General features: G+C 52.1%; 2 protein-coding genes across 2 annotated transcripts in view; one reads left to right on the top strand and one right to left on the bottom strand.

Moving 5' to 3' along the window:
• NOC2L (NOC2-like nucleolar associated transcriptional repressor) overlaps nt 1–9457 on the top strand; it is a 58869-nt gene extending 49412 nt beyond the window's left edge. The window contains exons 18-19 of the mRNA XM_014941452.1: nt 3908–4051; nt 6769–9457. Coding sequence (XP_014796938.1) covers nt 3908–4051; nt 6769–6914 — 290 coding nt within the window. The 3' untranslated portion in view covers nt 6915–9457. The remainder of the gene's footprint in view (nt 1–3907; nt 4052–6768) is intronic.
• Nucleotides 9458–9727: 270 nt separating this feature from the next.
• SAMD11 (sterile alpha motif domain containing 11) overlaps nt 9728–18699 on the bottom strand; it is a 122437-nt gene continuing 113465 nt past the window's right edge. Inside the window, exons 11-13 of the mRNA XM_014941342.1 lie at nt 18283–18407; nt 14027–14137; nt 9728–10968 (exon numbers count right to left, since the gene is read on the bottom strand). Of these exons, the coding sequence (XP_014796828.1) occupies nt 10720–10968; nt 14027–14137; nt 18283–18407 (485 nt within the window). The 3' untranslated portion in view covers nt 9728–10719. The remainder of the gene's footprint in view (nt 10969–14026; nt 14138–18282; nt 18408–18699) is intronic.

Here is an 18699-nt window from a genome sequence, read left to right on the forward strand (position 1 = left end):
CATGCCACAACTTTTACTTAGATATTGTTTGAAAAACCCATTTATTTATTTTTTTCCTTTAAGCCTGCTGCCCGCTGGATTCACTGATTAGCCTCAGTCTGCTTTAATGGATCATGTAGGATCCAGGCACAAGCCTGTCTTCTTCTGAATCCCAACCCCAGGTCTGCATTAAGCCAGAGCTGAAAGGCTGATCACAGGCCATCCGCTCGCCTTGGCCGAGGCCGCCTTCTGAGTCCTTCAGGTCCTGCAGGACCCAGCAGTAGCTGAGCTCTCTGATCCCTCCTTACCTTCACCTTAACCTCAGCAGCCTCACAGCAGCCGCAGCCACGATAAGCCATTTATCTTTGACAGCAGCAGCCCTTTTCCTAGTTCATAAGCTTTGCAGGTCTTCAGTCTCTTTGTTCCTGAGTCCCAACCCTGACTTCAGCCTTCGCAGTTGGCCACAGGTCCCTGGTGGAAGCCTCCCACCCATCTGAATCTTCATTCTTGCTTCTCAGGCCTTGCCAAATCCAACGATGAATGAAGGAATCTCTTCTGAATCCTAACAAGGCTGGCAATAACAGACGTGTCTGTGTCTGGTGTCACATTTAGAGAAGTCTCATGGGGTTTCTTTGTGGTTTGAGCCCTCTGCTCTGTCAGTTCTGGCCCTTTTGTTTGTTTTAGGGGCTCTAGAAAGAACAGAGAGGATGGTGGACAGTTCTTTAGAATTTGGTCAGTATGTTCATCAGCAAAAATCCATATCCACTCCTGGAAGCTGGGAGCACTGGTTAGCTCCTGGTTGGTGCATCTCGTGTTGCTCTGAGGGACCTCAACCCAGAGATCCAATCTGGGGGGTGCTGCTGCCTGGGAAGCCCCTGCTCAGTGAGTCAATATGAAAAATTCAGGCATAATAATTGAGGCAGGAGAGGGAGGGGTGTCTCAGCACATTTGGAGGGGGTTCAAGACAGGACTTTGAGTTCTCATGTCCTTCTGACAAGGCGATGCTGCTTCTTGGCTGCCTGTTCCTGGTGGCTTTGTTTTGGGCTGGTGGAGTGGGGTTCAAGACAGGACTTCGAGTGGTCATGTCCTTCTAACAAGGCAATGCTGCTTCTTGCCTGCCTGTTCCTGGTGGCTTTGTTTTGGGCTGCACAGGAAAAGGAAGGAAAGTGATGAATTTGCAATCATTTTTTAATTTTGTGGATCTGAGAGGAGATTCACACCCCCTGCAAACAGTTCCATCACATCAGGTCAAGCTGCCCTCTGGAACAGAGAAAGCATTTGGCAGGCAGGAGAGACTCCCTCGCTTGGGTCTCTGCAGGGTCCGAAGAGGGGAGAGAGACAAGTTTGGACATTTCAGGAACCCCCGAGCAGACGAGGATGGAAAGAGCTGGGAGATGGGGAGGAAAGAGCGTGGATTTGATCAATCTGTGTGTCTGTGGGGGTGGGGAAGGTCCTGCCTTCCTCTCATTTACCAGCTGACACGTCTCCGGGAGGAGAGGCGGCTGCTCCTGGAAATTATTAATGGCTTCGGAAGAGGTGCTGGACTTGCCTCCTCATGAGGCAATTAAAGGCGAGAAGGGAGCGTGGCTGCAGCGTCTCCCCGGGCCTGCCTGTAATGAGTGATCTGTCCACATTAGGTGTTGCTGTGCCTCTAATGAACTTGAACAGGTTTCTTCATTTATCCCTCACGTAATCACGTTACATGGGTTTAATGCCAGGCTGGTGGGGGCCAGGGGCGTGGAAGGAGAGGTCAGGCATTTTCATTTCCTAGCAGAATAATCACGGCCCTTTTCAGTGGCAGAATTCCTGGTGGAGGGCTGTCGGCTTGGGGACCTAGAGGCGAAGTGAGGAGGTGAGGAAGAAGAGGGGAGCAGCCCTGCTTAACTGGAGAACCCTGAGCTGCTGATGCATCCTGGGGATGCACTTCCAGATGGGAGCTGGAGTTCTGTGTGAAAGCTGGACTGGGACACGGGTGGAAGGGGAGGCAGGGGATGGGGAAGTCCAGTAAATTCCTCTTGGTGGCCTGCGTTTAGGGCTTCAAAGGTGATGAGGGGCTGGAGCATCTCCCTTACGAGGAGAGGCTGAGGGACTTGGGTCTTTTTAGCCTGGAGAAGAGAAGGCTGAGGGGAATCTGATCAGTGCTGATAAATACTCAAAGGGAGGGTGTCAGGAGGATGGGTCTGGTCTTTTTTCAGTGGTGCTCAGTGAAAGGACAAGAGGAAATGGGCACAAACTTTAATGTAAGAAGTTCCACCTAAACATGAGGAGGAACCTCTTTACTTTGAGGGTGGCAGAGCCCTGGCAGAGGCTGCCCAGGGAGGTGGTGGAGTCTCCTTCTCTGGAGACATTCAAGTCCCACCTGGACACGTTCCTGTGCAACCTGCTCTGGGTGGACCTGCTTTGGACTAGATGATCTCCAGAGGTCCCTTCCAACCCCACGGGATTCTATGATCCTGTGCTGCCTGTGTCGTAGCGCGTAGGAATGCCCCGATACCCAGTTCCTACCCACAGCTGGTTTCTTTCCATCCTCCCAGACGAGCCGAGGGCTGGATGTGTCGGTGCTTTTGCTGGTGCTGCCTGATGGATGGGAGCATTGTCCCTCGGGGCGGCTGCCGGAGCTGCTGGGGTGCCCATCAACATGATGTGGTGCGGAGAACGGCACCGCGATCCATCTCCCGGGGAGCGGGGGCTCTCCGGGTGCCCCAGAGAGCTCCAGCCATGAGATGTAGCTTCCCATCCCTCGGGGGGGAATGGCGGGGAGGCTGGATGCTGGCGGAGCTGACAGATGGGGGAAGGCAGAGCCATGGGGGCGATGACGGGGAGCGCTGGCAGCCGCCTTATTCATGGCTCTCTCCAGCTCAGTGAGTAACGCGGGTCAGCGGCTCCGGAGGGAGCGCGGGGCACAAATATAGATGCCACCGTGGGGCCCAGGAATCACAGTGTGAGGAAGATGGACAGGCAGTTGGCGAGCAGAGAGGCTGGAGTGGGAATAAACAGCTTCTGCGGCGCTGAGCTCGGGCTTCGCTCAGGGTGAGGGCTGGAAGGGGGGCGGGGGGCAGAAGAAACTGGTGGTTCTGCTCCCTCTGTGCAGGGTTTGTGCTCTGTTGTTTAAATGCCTGGTGACTCACACGGTCCTGAGAAGGGAGAAGCACTTCACTTCTCCACTGAAGTGAACTCAACCTGAGTAAAAGAAGTCTGGTTCCAGAGGTGGATGATTTTTCCAGAGGCAGATGATTTTCCCACAGGGCAAGCACCCAGAGGATCCTAATACTTGGTCCTGCCATCTGCAGGGGGAATTTGCAGGAATATATTCCTAGACCTTTTTCTTGTGTCTAATATAGGGAATAAAGCTAAGAGGTGTTTACAAGGATGCCCTGAAGCAGAGTTTACCCCTGTTTTCAGTTGCATATCACCATGGAGGGGTGGAGATGGGGATACACAGGCACTATTTCTCAACAGACCCAGCCCTTCTCTGCTCTCAGCTTTGTGAATTATTCCTTCTCCTTTCTCCTGTCTATTCAGTAGGCCCGTTTCTCCTCATTGTACCCTTCTGTCTGTCTTCCTCTCCCAGCTCTCACATCTCTCTGAAGCAGGGCAGACAGGTTCATGACAGACACTTGGGTGAAGCTCCATAAATACCAGGGAGCAGCAAATCCTGAGCTTTAGCAGTAAAACCCCACTATGGGCTTCTGAGGAGGTTTTTCTGCCTCTCTGTGCCCTGGTTTTCCTGGCCTCTGAAATGAAACACATCCTTCTCTCGGCCTCCAGTCCGAAGGGACATGGTTTTTGGGAAAATATGGTGATTTTTCCCCTTTAGTGTGTGCTCCTGAGGATGAGTGTTGGGATCAGGGTACTTTGCTCTTTGCATACACTGCCTCTGTGTTTGCTGCTCTTTCTGTTTCCATTCACACAGTAAAAATACTTGCAGGTAAAGGCAAAGCCAAGCAGGCGTCAGACGACAGTTCAGAAGCAAGCAGCGAGGAGTACGGCGAGGATGATGATGAAGAAGAAGGAAGGTATGAAATTGAAGAGGACGAGGAAGAATTGGGAGAAGACGAGAGCGATTCAGAGGGTGAGTAGCGGAGCTGGGCGAAGGGGAAGGGAATCACTGACAGCAGAGGTAACTTGAAGGCTCCTTTGCATTCTGGGGGCTCCTCTACAAAGGAACTGTCTCCTCTTTTTGTGCTGTGCTGCTGTTCTGAGCTGCGGGGTGTCAGGAGGGACTTTTACACACACCCTGGACAGGGAGACCTGGTGGTTCTGAGTTTATACTGCGCAGAGAGCGAAAGGGTTAAGGCCTTTGCAGGCCTTGCTCTAACAAGCCACCGGTTCCCTTTCATCTCTTTTCAGGGCCCTCCTGCAGAGAGGCTCAAACAAACTCTTGAAGCACAGCCCACCCCACCGGGGTACAGAAACCTTGCTTCAAGGCTCTCCACAGGTTACACCTCGCGTGGGGGTGTGGAGGGTGCGCTTGGCGTTTCATCTGAGCGGTGCCTGGGGTAGGGGGTGCTGCACGGGGGTAACCCTTTAGCTGCTGCTTCCCTGCAGGGTGGGACTGGCAGGAGATCTTGTCCCAGTCCTGTGTTCACCTGGGGTTTCTGCACTGAAGCAGCGGTATTTATTGTTATTATTCTGTTTGCTGGTTGGGTACAGACACTGCTAGAACTGTGTCCAGTTTTGGGCCCCCTACCATAAAAAAGACACTGAGGTGCTGGAGCGGGTCCAGAGAAGGGCAACAAAGATGGTGAGGGGTCTGGAGAATAAGTCTTATGAGGAGAGGCTGAGGGAGCTGGGGTTATTCAGCCTGGAGAAGAGGAGGCTGAGGGGAGACCTTATTGCTCTCTACAACTCCCTGAAAGGAGGGTGTGGCTGCCCAGGGAGGTGGGTGAGGCCCCATCCCTGGAGGTGTTCAAAAGCCGGGTTGATGTAGTGCTGGGAGGTCTGGTTTAGTGATGATGCTCCTTGTTTGTTGTGTGGGTGTCTATTTTTGTCAGAGTTAGGTTGACGGTTGGACAAGATGATCTTTAAGGTCCCTTCCAACCTAGAAGATTCTGTGATTCTGTTGGCTTCACTCTCTGCTTGGTCCCCATCACTTCTGGGGCATTGGAACAGGCTGCCCAGGGAGGGGGTTGGGTCACCATCCCTGGTTGTGTTCAGGGGATGTTTAGATGTGGTGTTGGGGGATATGGTGTAGGGGAGGACTTTGTAGAGTAGGGGAGATGGTTGGACTCGATGATCCCAAGGGTCTCTTCCAACCTGAACGATTCAGTGATTCTGCTGGTCGGTAGCTGCCAGAGCGGTGGGTGTCAGGAGGAGGTGACCAGTCCAGGCTGTTCCTGGCAGCTGGTGGGTAGCTGTCAGCGCGGTGGGTGTCAGGGGGAGGTGACCAGTCCAGGCTGTTCCTGGCAGGCCAGAACAAGGGCTGTTTAAGGGGCTACTGGAGAAAGCTGCTAGCCGTGTCACCGGGACTGTGCTAGAGGCCGAGCCAGGCTTTGTCCCAGCTGAGGAGGGAGCATCTTCCCCTTCCGTCCCTCGCGCGGAGCCACGGCCAGCTCCAGAGCCTGCTGGTGCCGCCAGCCACGCTTGGCTCGCTCTTGCCCGGCTCTGCCAAGTCGCCCCGCGAAGCCGGCAGACGGAAGCGGGCCCTGCCAGGGGCTCTGCCCACCGTGGGGTTCCTGCCCTGGTCTTTGTGTGCCGCTGGCTTAGGCCTTTGTGTGAGGGAGCCCCTGGCTCTGCCCCTCGGCGTCCCGCGGGGGGTGATGTGCGGTTTGTGGGGAGCAGCCACAAAAGCTCCTGTGTGCGGGCTTTCTTTGCCAGTCTGGGGAGCAGGAAGGGGGAAAGAGTCCAAGGGAGAGCAAAATGCGACTGATTTAGCGTGGCAGATGGCTGCGGGTTGGCAGGCACACCCCGGCCTCGGCGCCCAGAATAGATGGGTGTTTGATGCATGTTCTGACAATGCTGGGAAGGATAAAGAGGGAGTGTTTTCCCCTCTCTGCCGACGGAGGACTCGGATAACTGAAGGAAAAGCACCCTTCCTCGGTGTCTGGGGGAGCAGGAACCCTGAGCCTCCCTCCCTTCACTCCCTGATGGCAGCTTCCTTCGCTTTGGGCTGTCGGAGCTGATCCAGGGAGTGCTGAGGAGGAGGAGGAGGAGGAAGCAGCCGTGGCCCATTGCAGCCTGCCAGAGGCTGTGGGCATAAAGCCGGAGGTAGGAACTGGTGCTGAGCAGATGCTTGGCTGGTAGAACCTAAGAAGGATGGTCTGCAGGGCCCCCTTTGGAAGGAAGGTGTCGGAAGCTCAAGCCACACATGAAGGGCACTGGGAATGGGGACACGTACAGTCCTGCACAGCCCCTGGAAACCAGTTCTCGCTGTGCCCCCCACTATTAACATACCTTTTCCAGAAGGAGGGACCTTAGGGCAAGTTTTGCATTTGAGAGTCTTGCAGTTACCTACGGTGGTTCCTGCCTGTCACCTCTCCCTGCCCAGCCCGCCATCTCCAGTGAGGAAGGCTGACCTGAACTGGGCAAGCTGGGAGGGCACCGCCTGCCTCCTGCCCCCCCCGCCCAGGTCTTATTTTGGGTTCCTGCCTCAGGCACAGCAGTGAGTTGAGTCTCCCCTCCTCTCACCCCGGAGCTGTACCCAGCACTCTCCTACCGCTATCTGGGAGCTGCAGCGGCGCCAATAAATTAATGAGTGTCTGGGATTAATTAGCGGTGTGTTGCCTCGACTCGCCTCACGCTCGCTCCCAGTAAAGCAGGATTTACACCTCTCACTCTTTCCACCCGCAGAGGAAGGCGAGGAAGGTGCTGGGGCTTCCCCAAGGACACAGAAGCAGAGGAACCGCGCTCGCGGGATGTCACGCTCCGACCTCCAGCAGCTGGCCCAAGGAGAAGAGGACATCGTGGAGGACTTGGCTTTCTCTGATGACGACTGAGCCCCCTCGGGACCACCCTCTCCAGGCTTCTCCCCAACGGAGCTGCTGTGCACTGGGTCACCAGCCCTCAGAACCTGTAGCTGGGGCTCACAGAGGTGGTAAGAGCTGGGGAGCACGGGGGGTGGGCTGCCACCCCCAGGTGACACCACGGACTTTCTCAGTGACGCGGCAGAGACGCTACTTGGACTCTCAGACTTTTTCTACCGGTTATGTTTTTGTTAACAGTAAAATTGTGGCCACGTCAAAGCCAGTAAAACTGCTCAGCGTGGGTAATAAAAAGCCCTCATTAAAATCTGCTGCTTTAAATAGCGTAGGGTTCAGTTTCAGCTCCTGCTGGAGCGGGAACAAGCTGACCACGGGGAAGGACGAGTCCTTTTGTCTAAGGGGCCTCGTGTCTGTTCAGCCCAACCACTCAAGTGGCCCCGTATTTTCCTCTGGGGCCTTCCCCAAACCCTTCCCTTCTGCCCAGCCGTTGTTAGGGATTGTACAGGGTGTTTCAGAGCTTTGTATTGTGGCTGCAAACGAAGCCTTGATCAGCACCACCAGGAGCAGCTCAGTCGGTTCAATCAAGCTGGATGTAAGTCTGCTAAAGAAGGTAACTTTAAGTAAGTGCCTTAGGACATGGAGGGGAGATGAGAGGGAGGTTGTACAGGCAGAAAGGAGTAAGAAGAGGCAAAAATAATAACGTAGGAAACATCATTTCGTGTTGTGGGGGCTGTTGGGTTTGCACGGGATACATTTGTTTAGCAAAAACAAGGGATAAGCCTGAGTCCGTGCTTTTAACAGCCCTGTCGTTATCCAGTGACATAAAATGGCCTCTTTCTAGGGCCAGTCCCAGCTGCTGCTGCTGGTGGTGATCACAGCTGAGTTCTGTGAGGCCTGAAAACAGTAGTGGTGATTTTTATGGTTATATCATCTCAAAGCCAACCATGGCATCCCCTGGGCAGGTTCTGGATGCAGCTCGTTGTGTCTCTTCCTGTAGGAGCGGAGCTTGAGGGAGGACACGGTGTAGCTCAAGGTGGGTAAAGGCAACTTGTGATCCCCTGGGGAAATACAAACAGCTTATCTCTTGAGACCCGTTAGTTTGCAGGACTGGCTGCTAGGAAACGTGTTTCTTTGGAAAAAAAACTGGAAACAGAGGGCATTTGCTAAGAAAAAGCTAAGTAGTTAAGTATTTATTTAAGTAAAGTATTGCTGGGAAAAGTTAAGTATTCTTAGGGCGTATCCGACAGAATCACTCCTGAGTTAAATGTGGCTGCCAAGAGCATTGGTATTTGTTAATGCAGATTTTTTTGGGGGGGGACAGAAGACACAAGGGCCAGGACTAAATATGATCTTTATTCTTCTCTGCCACCACTCAGTAGGTGTCTGTCAGCACTAGGGGTGGCCAGGCCACCTGCACAGACACGGTCATCTCCGCCGCCTTCTCCTGCCCACCACGGGACAAGGTGCCTTTTTTAAGAAAAACATCTTAAAAGAACAATCTTCTTCCTTTTCTTTTTAAAGTTTTATTTTCATGGAGTCAGAAGAACCACAGCCCTATTGCAGGTAAACCCCCCCCGTGTGCTGTGGCCTGGCTGGTGGTCTCCCTCTCACCCACACGTGTCCGTGATAACTCAGGGTATGTCAAGAGGTAATTAAGCTCTTCCCGTCCTACACCAAGTACTGCTCCTTTCCTGCTTCCAGACGTCGTTACCGCACAGGTAATTAGTGCAGTAGCACACTGGTGTGGGGTGTTGGCTTCATTCCATTAGGGCTTTTCAGAGCTTAGTGGCAGGAATAGGGATAGAAAGTCTTTTTTTTTCCAGCTCCCCTTACCTGCCCTTCCGAGACACGCACCCGGCTCCCCGTCATCCCATAAGGAGGAGGAAATAACCACAGAAATTAGTAATTTGGGTTTTTATTATTAACATCATCATTATTGTAATTACTCTCATCATTTATAGCCCACTCTGAGGAGGCGAAAGCACCTGATGCTTCATTAGGGCTTCAGGAGGGCTCAAGAGTTGAGGTTCCCCACAGCTGGTGAAGCCCCATGTCTTCAGGAATTGCACATGGGAGACCAGGATACAACTGCAAAGATGAGAATTTTAAGGCCCTAACTCTAAGGAAAAGGTTTTAACTTACCTTGTCTTCCAAAAGAGAAAGGAGTTCCTTTTCCTCCTTTCTCCACCTGGGCTGGGGAGGTGCTGGCTGCCTTTTGCCAGCTCTGAACCCACCCTCGGAGCGGCTCCAACAGCTCCCAGGCCCCAGGAGCTGCAGCCCCACAGAGGGAAGGACAGGAGACATCTGGGTGAAGGACCCCTCCCAAGGAGCTCAGGAAGCCAGGTACCATTTGTAAATTAAGTGTTTTTTCTTTTTTTATTTAAATTGATTGCTGGAAAGCATTTTTTTTTATCGTGATGTGATGGATAATGACTTTTTTTTTCTTTTTTTTTTTACAATATAAAGAAGCTAATGTACCACCAAGCTATTTTGTAAGAAAAACGGTAGCACGTGCAACGTTTAAACAAAAAAAAAAAAAAAAAGGGAGGGGAGGGGGGAGAGAGAGAGAGAAAAGTACCACATGTGATTGTTCACAACTGTACAAGTCACAGGAGGTCACCCCCAGGAGTTACCATCTCGTTCACAGTAGTAAAAACCTCTACCCATTGTTTTTAGCCTGAATCCCACCCCCCCAGCCCTGTGTCCCTCCCCCTCCTCAGGGAACACACAGGTATCCATCGTCTCATGGTCCACAGCAGGCCAGAATGTGCAACTACATCCACCTCTGTAACAAGGCTTTAAAAAGAACAACAACAAAAAAAAAACCAAACAACCCTATGAACAAAAAAACCACCCCAGGTGTAGAAATGAGTCTGTTGTACACGTGGAGGAGGGAGGGGGCCACTTCGGAGTGAGGCCTGTGACCCCGCATCCCGCAGCACACACTCTTCTCCTCTTCAAAACAAAACAACTCATTAAAAAAACACAAAAATAAAAACCAAAACAAAGCTCTGCGGGGCTGGAGCACGGGCAGAGTCTGGTCTCTGTGTGTGCCAAAAGGGACATCGTGCCGGGGAAGGGGCAGCCCCGAGCCCGTGGGACAGCACGGAGCCCCCTGTGCCGTACCATCCACACCCAAGTAAACATGGACCGGAACTTGCCTTTTTTATTATTATTATTTTTCTTTGTTTTGTCTTTTCTTTTTGTCTGTCTTTGGTATTGTTTTAAAAGTTGCTAGAGATGCATAGACACCTGAATGAGGAACTGAGAACAGTTTCCAGGGAGGAGGAGACACTGGGGAAGGTGGTTGGTTTCGTTTCTGATGGGTTTTTTTCCACTGGGGGGTGGTGGGTACCGTTGGGGGGAGGGGTGCCCCATCCCCTCCCCTGCAGGTCCTGACAGCCGTGGTTCTTTGAAGGCCAAGAAGAGCGTTGGTTCCCTGGTGGTGACTCTCCAGCTGGGACTGGGGAGCAAGATGGGGCGTGGAAGGGACGGGGAACGCCGCTGCCATCCATCCTCCAGAACCATTGCCTTCCTCTTCACTTGCCTTGTCTCAAGTACATCTTTGGATAGTTTTCTTTCCTTCCCTTTTTTACACTTTTTAAAACTTCTCTGTGTGTGTTGTGGTTGGTTTGTTGGTTTGGTTTTCTTAAACAAAAAGCAAATGCATCCAAAAAAAAATATTATCAACCCCCTCCCTTCCTCACTCCTGTGTCTCGCACCCGGCGGCGGGAGGCTCTCCTGGGCTCTCAAACACGCGTTACCTTCTGTTGGTTCCACTGCCCCTCAGTCCCAGCAGCTGCCCAGAGCTGTCCTGCAGTTAGGAGGGAGGTTTGGGGGTGTCGTTGATGCCCGTGATGAGGGAGGGGTTCCCGTTCTCCTGCTTTGGTGAGCCGCGGCTGGCGGGGGGGAGGCCGCTGCTGAAGGGGGAGGCCACGCTGCCCGTGGAGGAGGGACGGAGATCGGCCGGGGGCACGTCCCGCTCCGGCGGCCGCAAACCGGGGGGCTGCAGGGGGAAAGCCATGGGGAACCCTGCCATGTACAGAACTCTGCCCACTCTCTTGGCCACCTATTGGAAAAAAAACAATAGAAAGGGGAAATAAATATAGGGAAAAGGGGATGAGAATGTGCACAAATTGTCTTCAGGAACCCGTAGAGACTGCATTTTCCTGGAGCAAACCCAAAGTGAACTGCAGGTAGAAGAGGTAGGGTACATCATTTGGATGAAGAGCTGCCATTCCCAGTCCACAAAAAAAACTGGGGACTTGACTTACCAGAGAAGTCCACCCCTGGGGACTTACCGGAGAAGACCAGGGAGGGTTTCCCCTCTGTCCTTTTCCCTACAGGACTCTGTCATGCACTGGTGCTCCCAGCTCTGTAATAGTGAGCACCAAAGTGCAGCTGGAGCTGCCCTAGATCACATCCCCTGGGCTAAGGATGTGCTGGGACTCGCTGTGCAGGCCCTTTCCCCTGTTTTGTGTCCTCCTGTGCTCCTTGGCTTGCTGAGGTGTGAGCTGAAGGGAAGTGTGCAACCCCAAGCTGAACCATAAATATAAATAATAATAAATATACTAATAAATAAAAACAATCAGGTGTCACTGTCTCATCAGGGGACTGTAGAAATGTGCAGCCTGGTTACCTGGCTAGATAAGGCTGCGTGGACAACTCTGACTGTCCTCATCTGTCGTGGCCCCCAGCTCATCCCCTCCGTGGGTGGAACACGGTGATGGCAGCAGGTCCTGGGTCCTCTCTGCTACTCGAGGCGTTGGGGAGACACCCCTTGTGCTGCCTTGAGGGGGCTGAGAGATTCCTGCCCCTCCTGGGATTTCATTAACGGGCACCTCTGGACGGAGAGGCTGTTACACCCTTCTCCTCCCTTTCCCAAATAATAATAAATATACTAATAAATAAAAACAATCAGGTGTCACTGTCTCATCAGGGGACTGTAGAAATGTGCAGCCTGGTTACCTGGCTAGATAAGGCTGCGTGGACAACTCTGACTGTCCTCATCTGTCGTGGCCCCCAGCTCATCCCCTCCGTGGGTGGAACACGGTGATGGCAGCAGGTCCTGGGTCCTCTCTGCTACTCGAGGCGTTGGGGAGACACCCCTTGTGCTGCCTTGAGGGGGCTGAGAGATTCCTGCCCCTCCTGGGATTTCATTAACGGGCACCTCTGGACGGAGAGGCTGTTACACCCTTCTCCTCCCTTTCCCCACCCCAGCCCTGCCTTACCGTACAGAGGACACTGAATGTCCCCTTCTGAAGAGCAGAAATTGCTCTTGGGGGGGGAAGGGGATGACAGGGTGATGGAGAGAAAAGAAAAATTAGAATTAAAACTGTGCCTAGAGGGTGGCTGCTGTGAACTGCACAGGAAACTCTAAGCCTCCAGCCTCTCCCTTCTTCTGCGGGACCGAAGCAAACTCTCCTGGAGCAGTTCTCGCCTCCCAGCGAGGGCCAAAGGCCCCACAGCTTTCCAGCACCTCCACAGCTGGTTCACATTTCAGCTTAAACAAAAACACAGGCTTGTGTTCAAACCAGACAACTGCAGCATTATTCAGTTTGCAACATCAGGGCTTTGCTCCCCGCTCCCCCCCCGCCCCAACCGTGCCTTATTATAGAACCTTAAACACTATTGATTAAATCGAAGCAGGGTTTTTCTAGTTTCAGCCCATATCTCATATCCCCCCCCCTCCCCGAATCCCATCTCAGAATGTCTGTGAGCTATTTGGCCTTCTCTGTTTTTTAAGAAACATAAGAGTTTTATTTCCTACCGAATTGACCCAGAGGGAACAATTGCCCACAGAACCTTTTTATTAGACCCCTCATAAACAGTGAGGGCTGTAGGGAAAGTAGTAAAGTTGGGCTTTATTGTTTTAACATAATGTAATAAATGTATAGTTTGGGGGTGAGGGATGTGACCGTGCCCCCCACGGGACTGGCACAGCTCTTTTGTGGGACATAATCCCCCCGGGAATGCCATGGCACAGCCTGGTCCTGACGTGTCAGAAGCTGTTTTCTGATCATTAAATGGGAAAAGAAAATTTAAAAAGGAGATGTTCTAGATTTGAGTCCAACCAGGGGGAAGTGGAGGCAACTGGAATGGAACTGGGGTGCCCATGACTAAGGAGGGAGGAGGATGGCAAAGTGATGGTAGGAAAGGAGAATTCTACAGGGAGAGAGGTGGGAGACAGGTCATAAGGGGGGGCAAAAAAAGGTATTTTTCAAAGATGAACCACTGCTCTAAGGGCCCAACAGCAAACCAGGCTGTTAAGGAGGAAATAATGACCCCCAAAAGAGGGAATGTGATTAAATCAAGAGGTAAATACATTTTCTACTCCCAGGGTATGAAAAGACAAGTGACTCGCACACGGGGGGTGGGTGTGCAGTGGGGGTGGCACAGCCCACCAGCAGGACCAGTAAGCACTGACTGTCCTGAGATGGCAGCAGGGCAGGAGGCTGTTCCTGGCAGAGCAGAGAGGGGAAGAGCTGGACCATCACTCACTGGGGAGGGAAACTCATCAACGGATGATGCTGAGACACATTAACTGCATTTGTGCCTCCAGCCTCGCTAAAAGGGGACCTGCCAAGAGCCAGCTCATTAATGAGCAGCCAAAGGACTTGCACCCAGTCTAGGAAAAAGAGACAACTGGGTCCCCAGATGGCTTTACCCATTTCTTTAGGTACTTTGGGACGACTATTTACACCTGTAATTAGGTGTGTTGAAACCATCTAACTTACCTCCCTCACCTGTTTACAGCTTTCCTTCTTTCCTGGCTGGTATTTGGGTCCATTTTAGGAGTTTCCCACTGCACCCCCTTACTCCCTCCCACCATTTGTCCTGAACTATTTGCTCCTGCCCCTGGGCACTGAACAGTGTCTGTGTTTTCTTCAGGAAAGAGTTATGTGACTGGCTCCAGATAAGGATACAAACACTATGGTGGACAGATAAAGCTTTCTTATCACCAGAATTACAAATAAATAAATAAACAATTACAAATATATAAATAAACGATTATTGCTAAATAATTATTGAATCACATTCAATAAACCACGTCTCTTGACAGCCATATTCCAGCAAAAGACAACTTTAAAACGTGCCACTTGCTACTATGTAGGAACTGTTCCTACCTGTGACCGTATCTTGAGCGCAGGTCCCAGCTTCAGCCCCATGTTGTTCAGTAAATGCTCTTCTGTCAGGAGGGGCAGGGTCTCACCATCAATCGCCTGCTCTCGGAATACCTGGGAGAAACAAGACACAGGTCTGGGTTAGAAATGCCAGTGACATCCCTGCTGTGCTCTCCTGCCATTGCTCAGAGCCAACACGTGAGAGGAGACACATGGGAATGTGAATTAGGACTCATTGAGCCACTTTAAATAAAGCAATACTTTTTTTTTTACTTTTTTTTAATTGTTGGGATGGGGCGTGAAGTGTTTTCTTTGGGGAACATCCCCAGGTTTAGCAACCACAAGAGCTGAGCAAGTGCAGCACCAGGAGTGAGCCCAGCTGAGAGCGTACAGCAGCAGATTTGAGGAAGAAGAGGTCCCTGCCCAGGGGCCCTGTCCCCAGCTCCAGAAAGGGCAGAGGACATAGGAGAAAGGAGAAGAATCTAAATTTTGGCAAATCCTAGGTCACTCACACTTGGGTGGATATTTGGAAAAAGCTGACCCAGTGGACTTCAGTAGGATTTGTGGCCTCCAGTGAGGCACATGCAACTGGAAAGGAGGAACCCACTTGTTCATGGGTTTCCTTCTCAGAGCTGCTCATTTCCCAAACAGTCTCCAGGGCAAACACACTCTGCAGGCTGGAGGGATGCAGGTGCAACACTCCGTTTTGCACTCTTTATTCCGATTTTTCCCTCCTTTGCCTGCCCTATATCACAACCATCCCTAGACCACTGCCGTCTGTCGTGCTGTCTGGCAGAGACTCCCAGTGTGCACTCTTTATTCTGATTTTTCCCTCCTTTGCCTGCCCTATATCACAACCATCCCTAGACCACTGCCGTCTGTCGTGCTGTCTGGCAGAGACTCCCAGTGCACTGACTGGGGCTGGGGAGGATGAGCCCTCCTCACCAGTTTGTTTCAGCACTAGGGCCTTTCTTTTTCCCCAGCCCTTCTAGCAACACGGACTAATAAATACCACAGTGGCCCTGTGCTGAGTGTGGTAGCCAAGTGGTGCCACTGACCATGGCATCATCCCACTGAGTCACCCACGCTGGCCTCACAGCCAGTTTCCATGAACACACTGGTCTCTTACCTCTCTCCCAGTTAGCTGAGTGAAGCAGAACCTGGGGATGTGCATATCTATCTATATATCTATAAGGTGATAACAGGACTAGTATATTCTTATAAAAAAGCAGTTTCATATGAACACATTCTAATACACCCACACATGCAAAACTACACCATTTTAACACATTCCTAAGGACAGAAAAAAAAACCAAAAACCCAACAACTCTGTTTTGCCCCATCTATTTCAAAGAAAAAAAACAAAAAAACACACAAACAACTCTGTTTTGCCCCATCTATTTCAAATGACAGGGTCACGCCAGAGTTTTCCACCTCAGCCACACTGTGCTGGAAAGGTGAAGGTCTGGCTGCTCTTATTGCTCCATCCTTCACCAGGGAGCGGGGCTGTCCTTACCCCGGTCTCCCCAGGGGGTTATTCTGGACACAGGCTCAACGCTTCAGGAAGGAATTGCCATCATTTGGTAATTTAGCAGGTTCCCCTCGGTGCTGGGAGATGTCAGGCAGATGCCTGGGTGGGTTTTTTTTTTCACTAAACCACACCTGGTTCATACTGGACGCGGGGCCTGATCCTGCTGCCGCTGGGGCAGTGTCTGACACACGGCGCTATTACTGCTGGACACTGGGGCCAGGAATTGGGGTTTAATTTACTCTAACGACTTCTTTTCCCTCAGCAGCCCGTAGCTCAGAGCCACCCCTTGGGAGGGTGGCAGTGGCTGTGAGAGCCCAGGCAGCTGAGCTGCCCCAAGTGTTGTTTATTGCTGGCCTCCACCAGCGGAGCCGCTCACGACTGCAGCGGGTGTTTCTGCTCTCTGACCCAGCACAACTTACTCCAGCCATTCCTTTTCCTTCCTCTGAAGCCAACGTGGCTGGGAGCCAACAGCCTCCCTTCTCTCGGCGCTAAAACCCTCCCCAAAAAAAGCCTTAACTTGAGAAAAGCCTCCCCCTCGGGCGTCCCACAAGGTCTGGATCCGCTGCGGGGACAAAGCTGAATATTGTGGAGGGCTGAGATGGGGCAGGGCAGCTTTTGGTTTTGCTGAAGTTTTCTTGTTTGTCTGAACCCTGTTTCTCAAGGCGCATCCTACCCACCAGACCCTGGCAGGGTTTTCCTGGCAGGAGAACCCCTCACCCGGTGCCAGACCTCCCCGGCAGCCGCGGTTTTGGAGACGGGAGCACAGACAGCTCTGCAGCTTGGAGCCACGGAGCTGGGTCACCCCTGAACACTGGCATTTCCACGTAGTAAAAAAAAAAACCAAAAACACAAACCTGTTAAGCGTGGAACCAGAGCACGTAAAAACGTGGTGTCCCTTAAGCCGGGCACCCCCCAGGTAATTCAGAAGCCTAATTCAGGAGCTTCCAGGCCACTCAGACCTTCATTCCCCAGCACAGGAACACAGACTGCAACGCCACCAGTGCAGGAGCAGACTGGTTGGAAAGGGGGTAACTGAGAATGGGAGTATCTGTGTATTTTGGGTTTAGAGCCTTTTGCTTGAGCTCTCTTCAACACACGCTGCAGCCACATACAGGGTCCTGGACCCATCACCCATCCCCACTAAACCCAGCTCCTGAGCTGCTGCTTCTCCCTCCCGTAAACACCCACCCACCCAGCATCTCTTCTCAACCCCTGTCCTTTCACAGAATCACAAGGGGTTGGAAGGGACCTCTGGAGATCATCTAGTCCAACCCCCTGCCAAAGCAGGTCCACCTGGAGCAGGTTGCACAGGAACGTGTCCAGGTGGGTTTTTAATGTCTTCAGAGAAGACTTCCCCCTCCTTCTCTCCATAACCAAAAGTGAGCCTTCTCTCCCCCCACACCCTGTCACCCTCATTCACTCCCAAGCACAACCCAAATCTCCGATATTCCTCTTGGGGAATGTTACACCTGCCCCAGCTCCATAACAACCTTCCTAAATACCATCTCTCCAGTGCACACACAGCTCTTTGCTCCAAAGCAGCCCTGGATTTATAGGTGGTTTTAATCCCATCACAGCATGTTTTGTTAATATCCCGGTTAGGTGGCAAGGAAGGACAGACTTTGGATTGAAAGCACATCATCCCATCCCCTTCCTCCCTTCCAGGACCTGTTCTCAGCCTGGGATGTCTCTCTGCTGAAAGGCCACATTGTCCTGCACTTTGGCCCTCTGCCTCTCTATCTCTGCTCCCCTCTGAGCACGCTGCATCCTCCCTCCATGGCTCTCCCAGCCGGCTGAGAAATCCACGCCTTCGCAGTTGGTGCATTTTCTTCAGACGGCTCAGAGGAATCCACGCCTTCGCAGTTGGTGCATTTTCTCAATGGGGTCATTTAGAATGGACTCCAGCAGATGCGGAAGCCAAAAACACAGGGTTGGTTTTTGTATTGCACCTCACGACCTCACACCGAGCAGGGCCTGATGAAGCCCCCGGTACCGACGGAGGTTTCAACTCTGCTGTAACGAGCCTAAAATCCCAGTCACCGTCGCTCCACGGTGTCAGCACGGAGGGTGCTCTGACACCACAGGGCCATGGGTGCAGCAAGAGGAGGCAGCACCTTCTGCCGGGCTGGTGGGTACCACAAGATGCCCACCCTGACCCAGGAGACTACCTGACAGCCCGAGGGATGCAGCAGAGCTCCTCCACACAAAGCCACTGCTGGGTTCAGCTCTGCGATAGAGCACGGGGCGGCTTCTAAAGGCATGAGGTGGCCAGTGGGAGATTAACTGACACAAAGAGCCACTAACCATCATCAAACCCACAACTCGGATGCTCACTCCTAACCTGACCCCTCCTCCCATCCTCTCCCTTACTGCTGTCCATCTGCAAGGCCCATCACACATCTCAGGATCTTTGCTACACGATGCTATTTTCCAATCCACTAGAAAAAACCACCCAAAAAGCTTTAAGCCCTGAAGGGGTCCCAGATACACCTTCTCCTGGGAGGAATAAGTAAAAATAGGTGTAGACAGGAGGAGAGAACAGGGTTTTGCAGCTATTTACCAATCCACTAGAAAAAAACATCCAAAAATCTTTAAGCCTTGAAGGGGTCCCAGATACACCTTCTCCTGGGAGGAATAAGTAAAAATAGGTGTAGACAGGAGGAGAGAACAGGGTTTTGCAGGGAGGAGGTTCCTCCCGTGATGCTCTTGAAGGTGGGAAGAGATTTACCTGAGTGTACTCGGTGCAGCCGGACAAGTTGGACACGAAGCTGCACACATCCTCCACCGTCCATTTGCTGATGTCTTCCAGCGCAGGGCTTTCCTCACCATCCAGAAAGAGACCTCCCATGGTGCCTGGATTGTTTGGAGATGGAGGGGGGGGTGGGGGTAGGAAGGAGGGGAGGAGAAAGAAACATAAATCATTAAAATCCCACACGGACAACAACTAGCCTGCAATCTGAATATTTTTCTCTAGCCACACATTCATCTTTAATGACCTGTCAATTAAAGCACTGGGCAGGGTCAATTCATAGGCCCCTCTTCCTCCTGGAGGTCCCCAGCTTGGAAAGGGGGGCAGAGGAAAGGAAAAAATCCCAGCTAATGCATTTCATGTGTTTAATGTTCTTCAGCTGCGGGGAAAAAAACG

Source organism: Calidris pugnax, unplaced genomic scaffold (assembly GCF_001431845.1).
Source record: "Calidris pugnax isolate Ruff unplaced genomic scaffold, ASM143184v1 scaffold82, whole genome shotgun sequence".
NCBI lineage: Eukaryota > Metazoa > Chordata > Aves > Charadriiformes > Scolopacidae > Calidris > Calidris pugnax.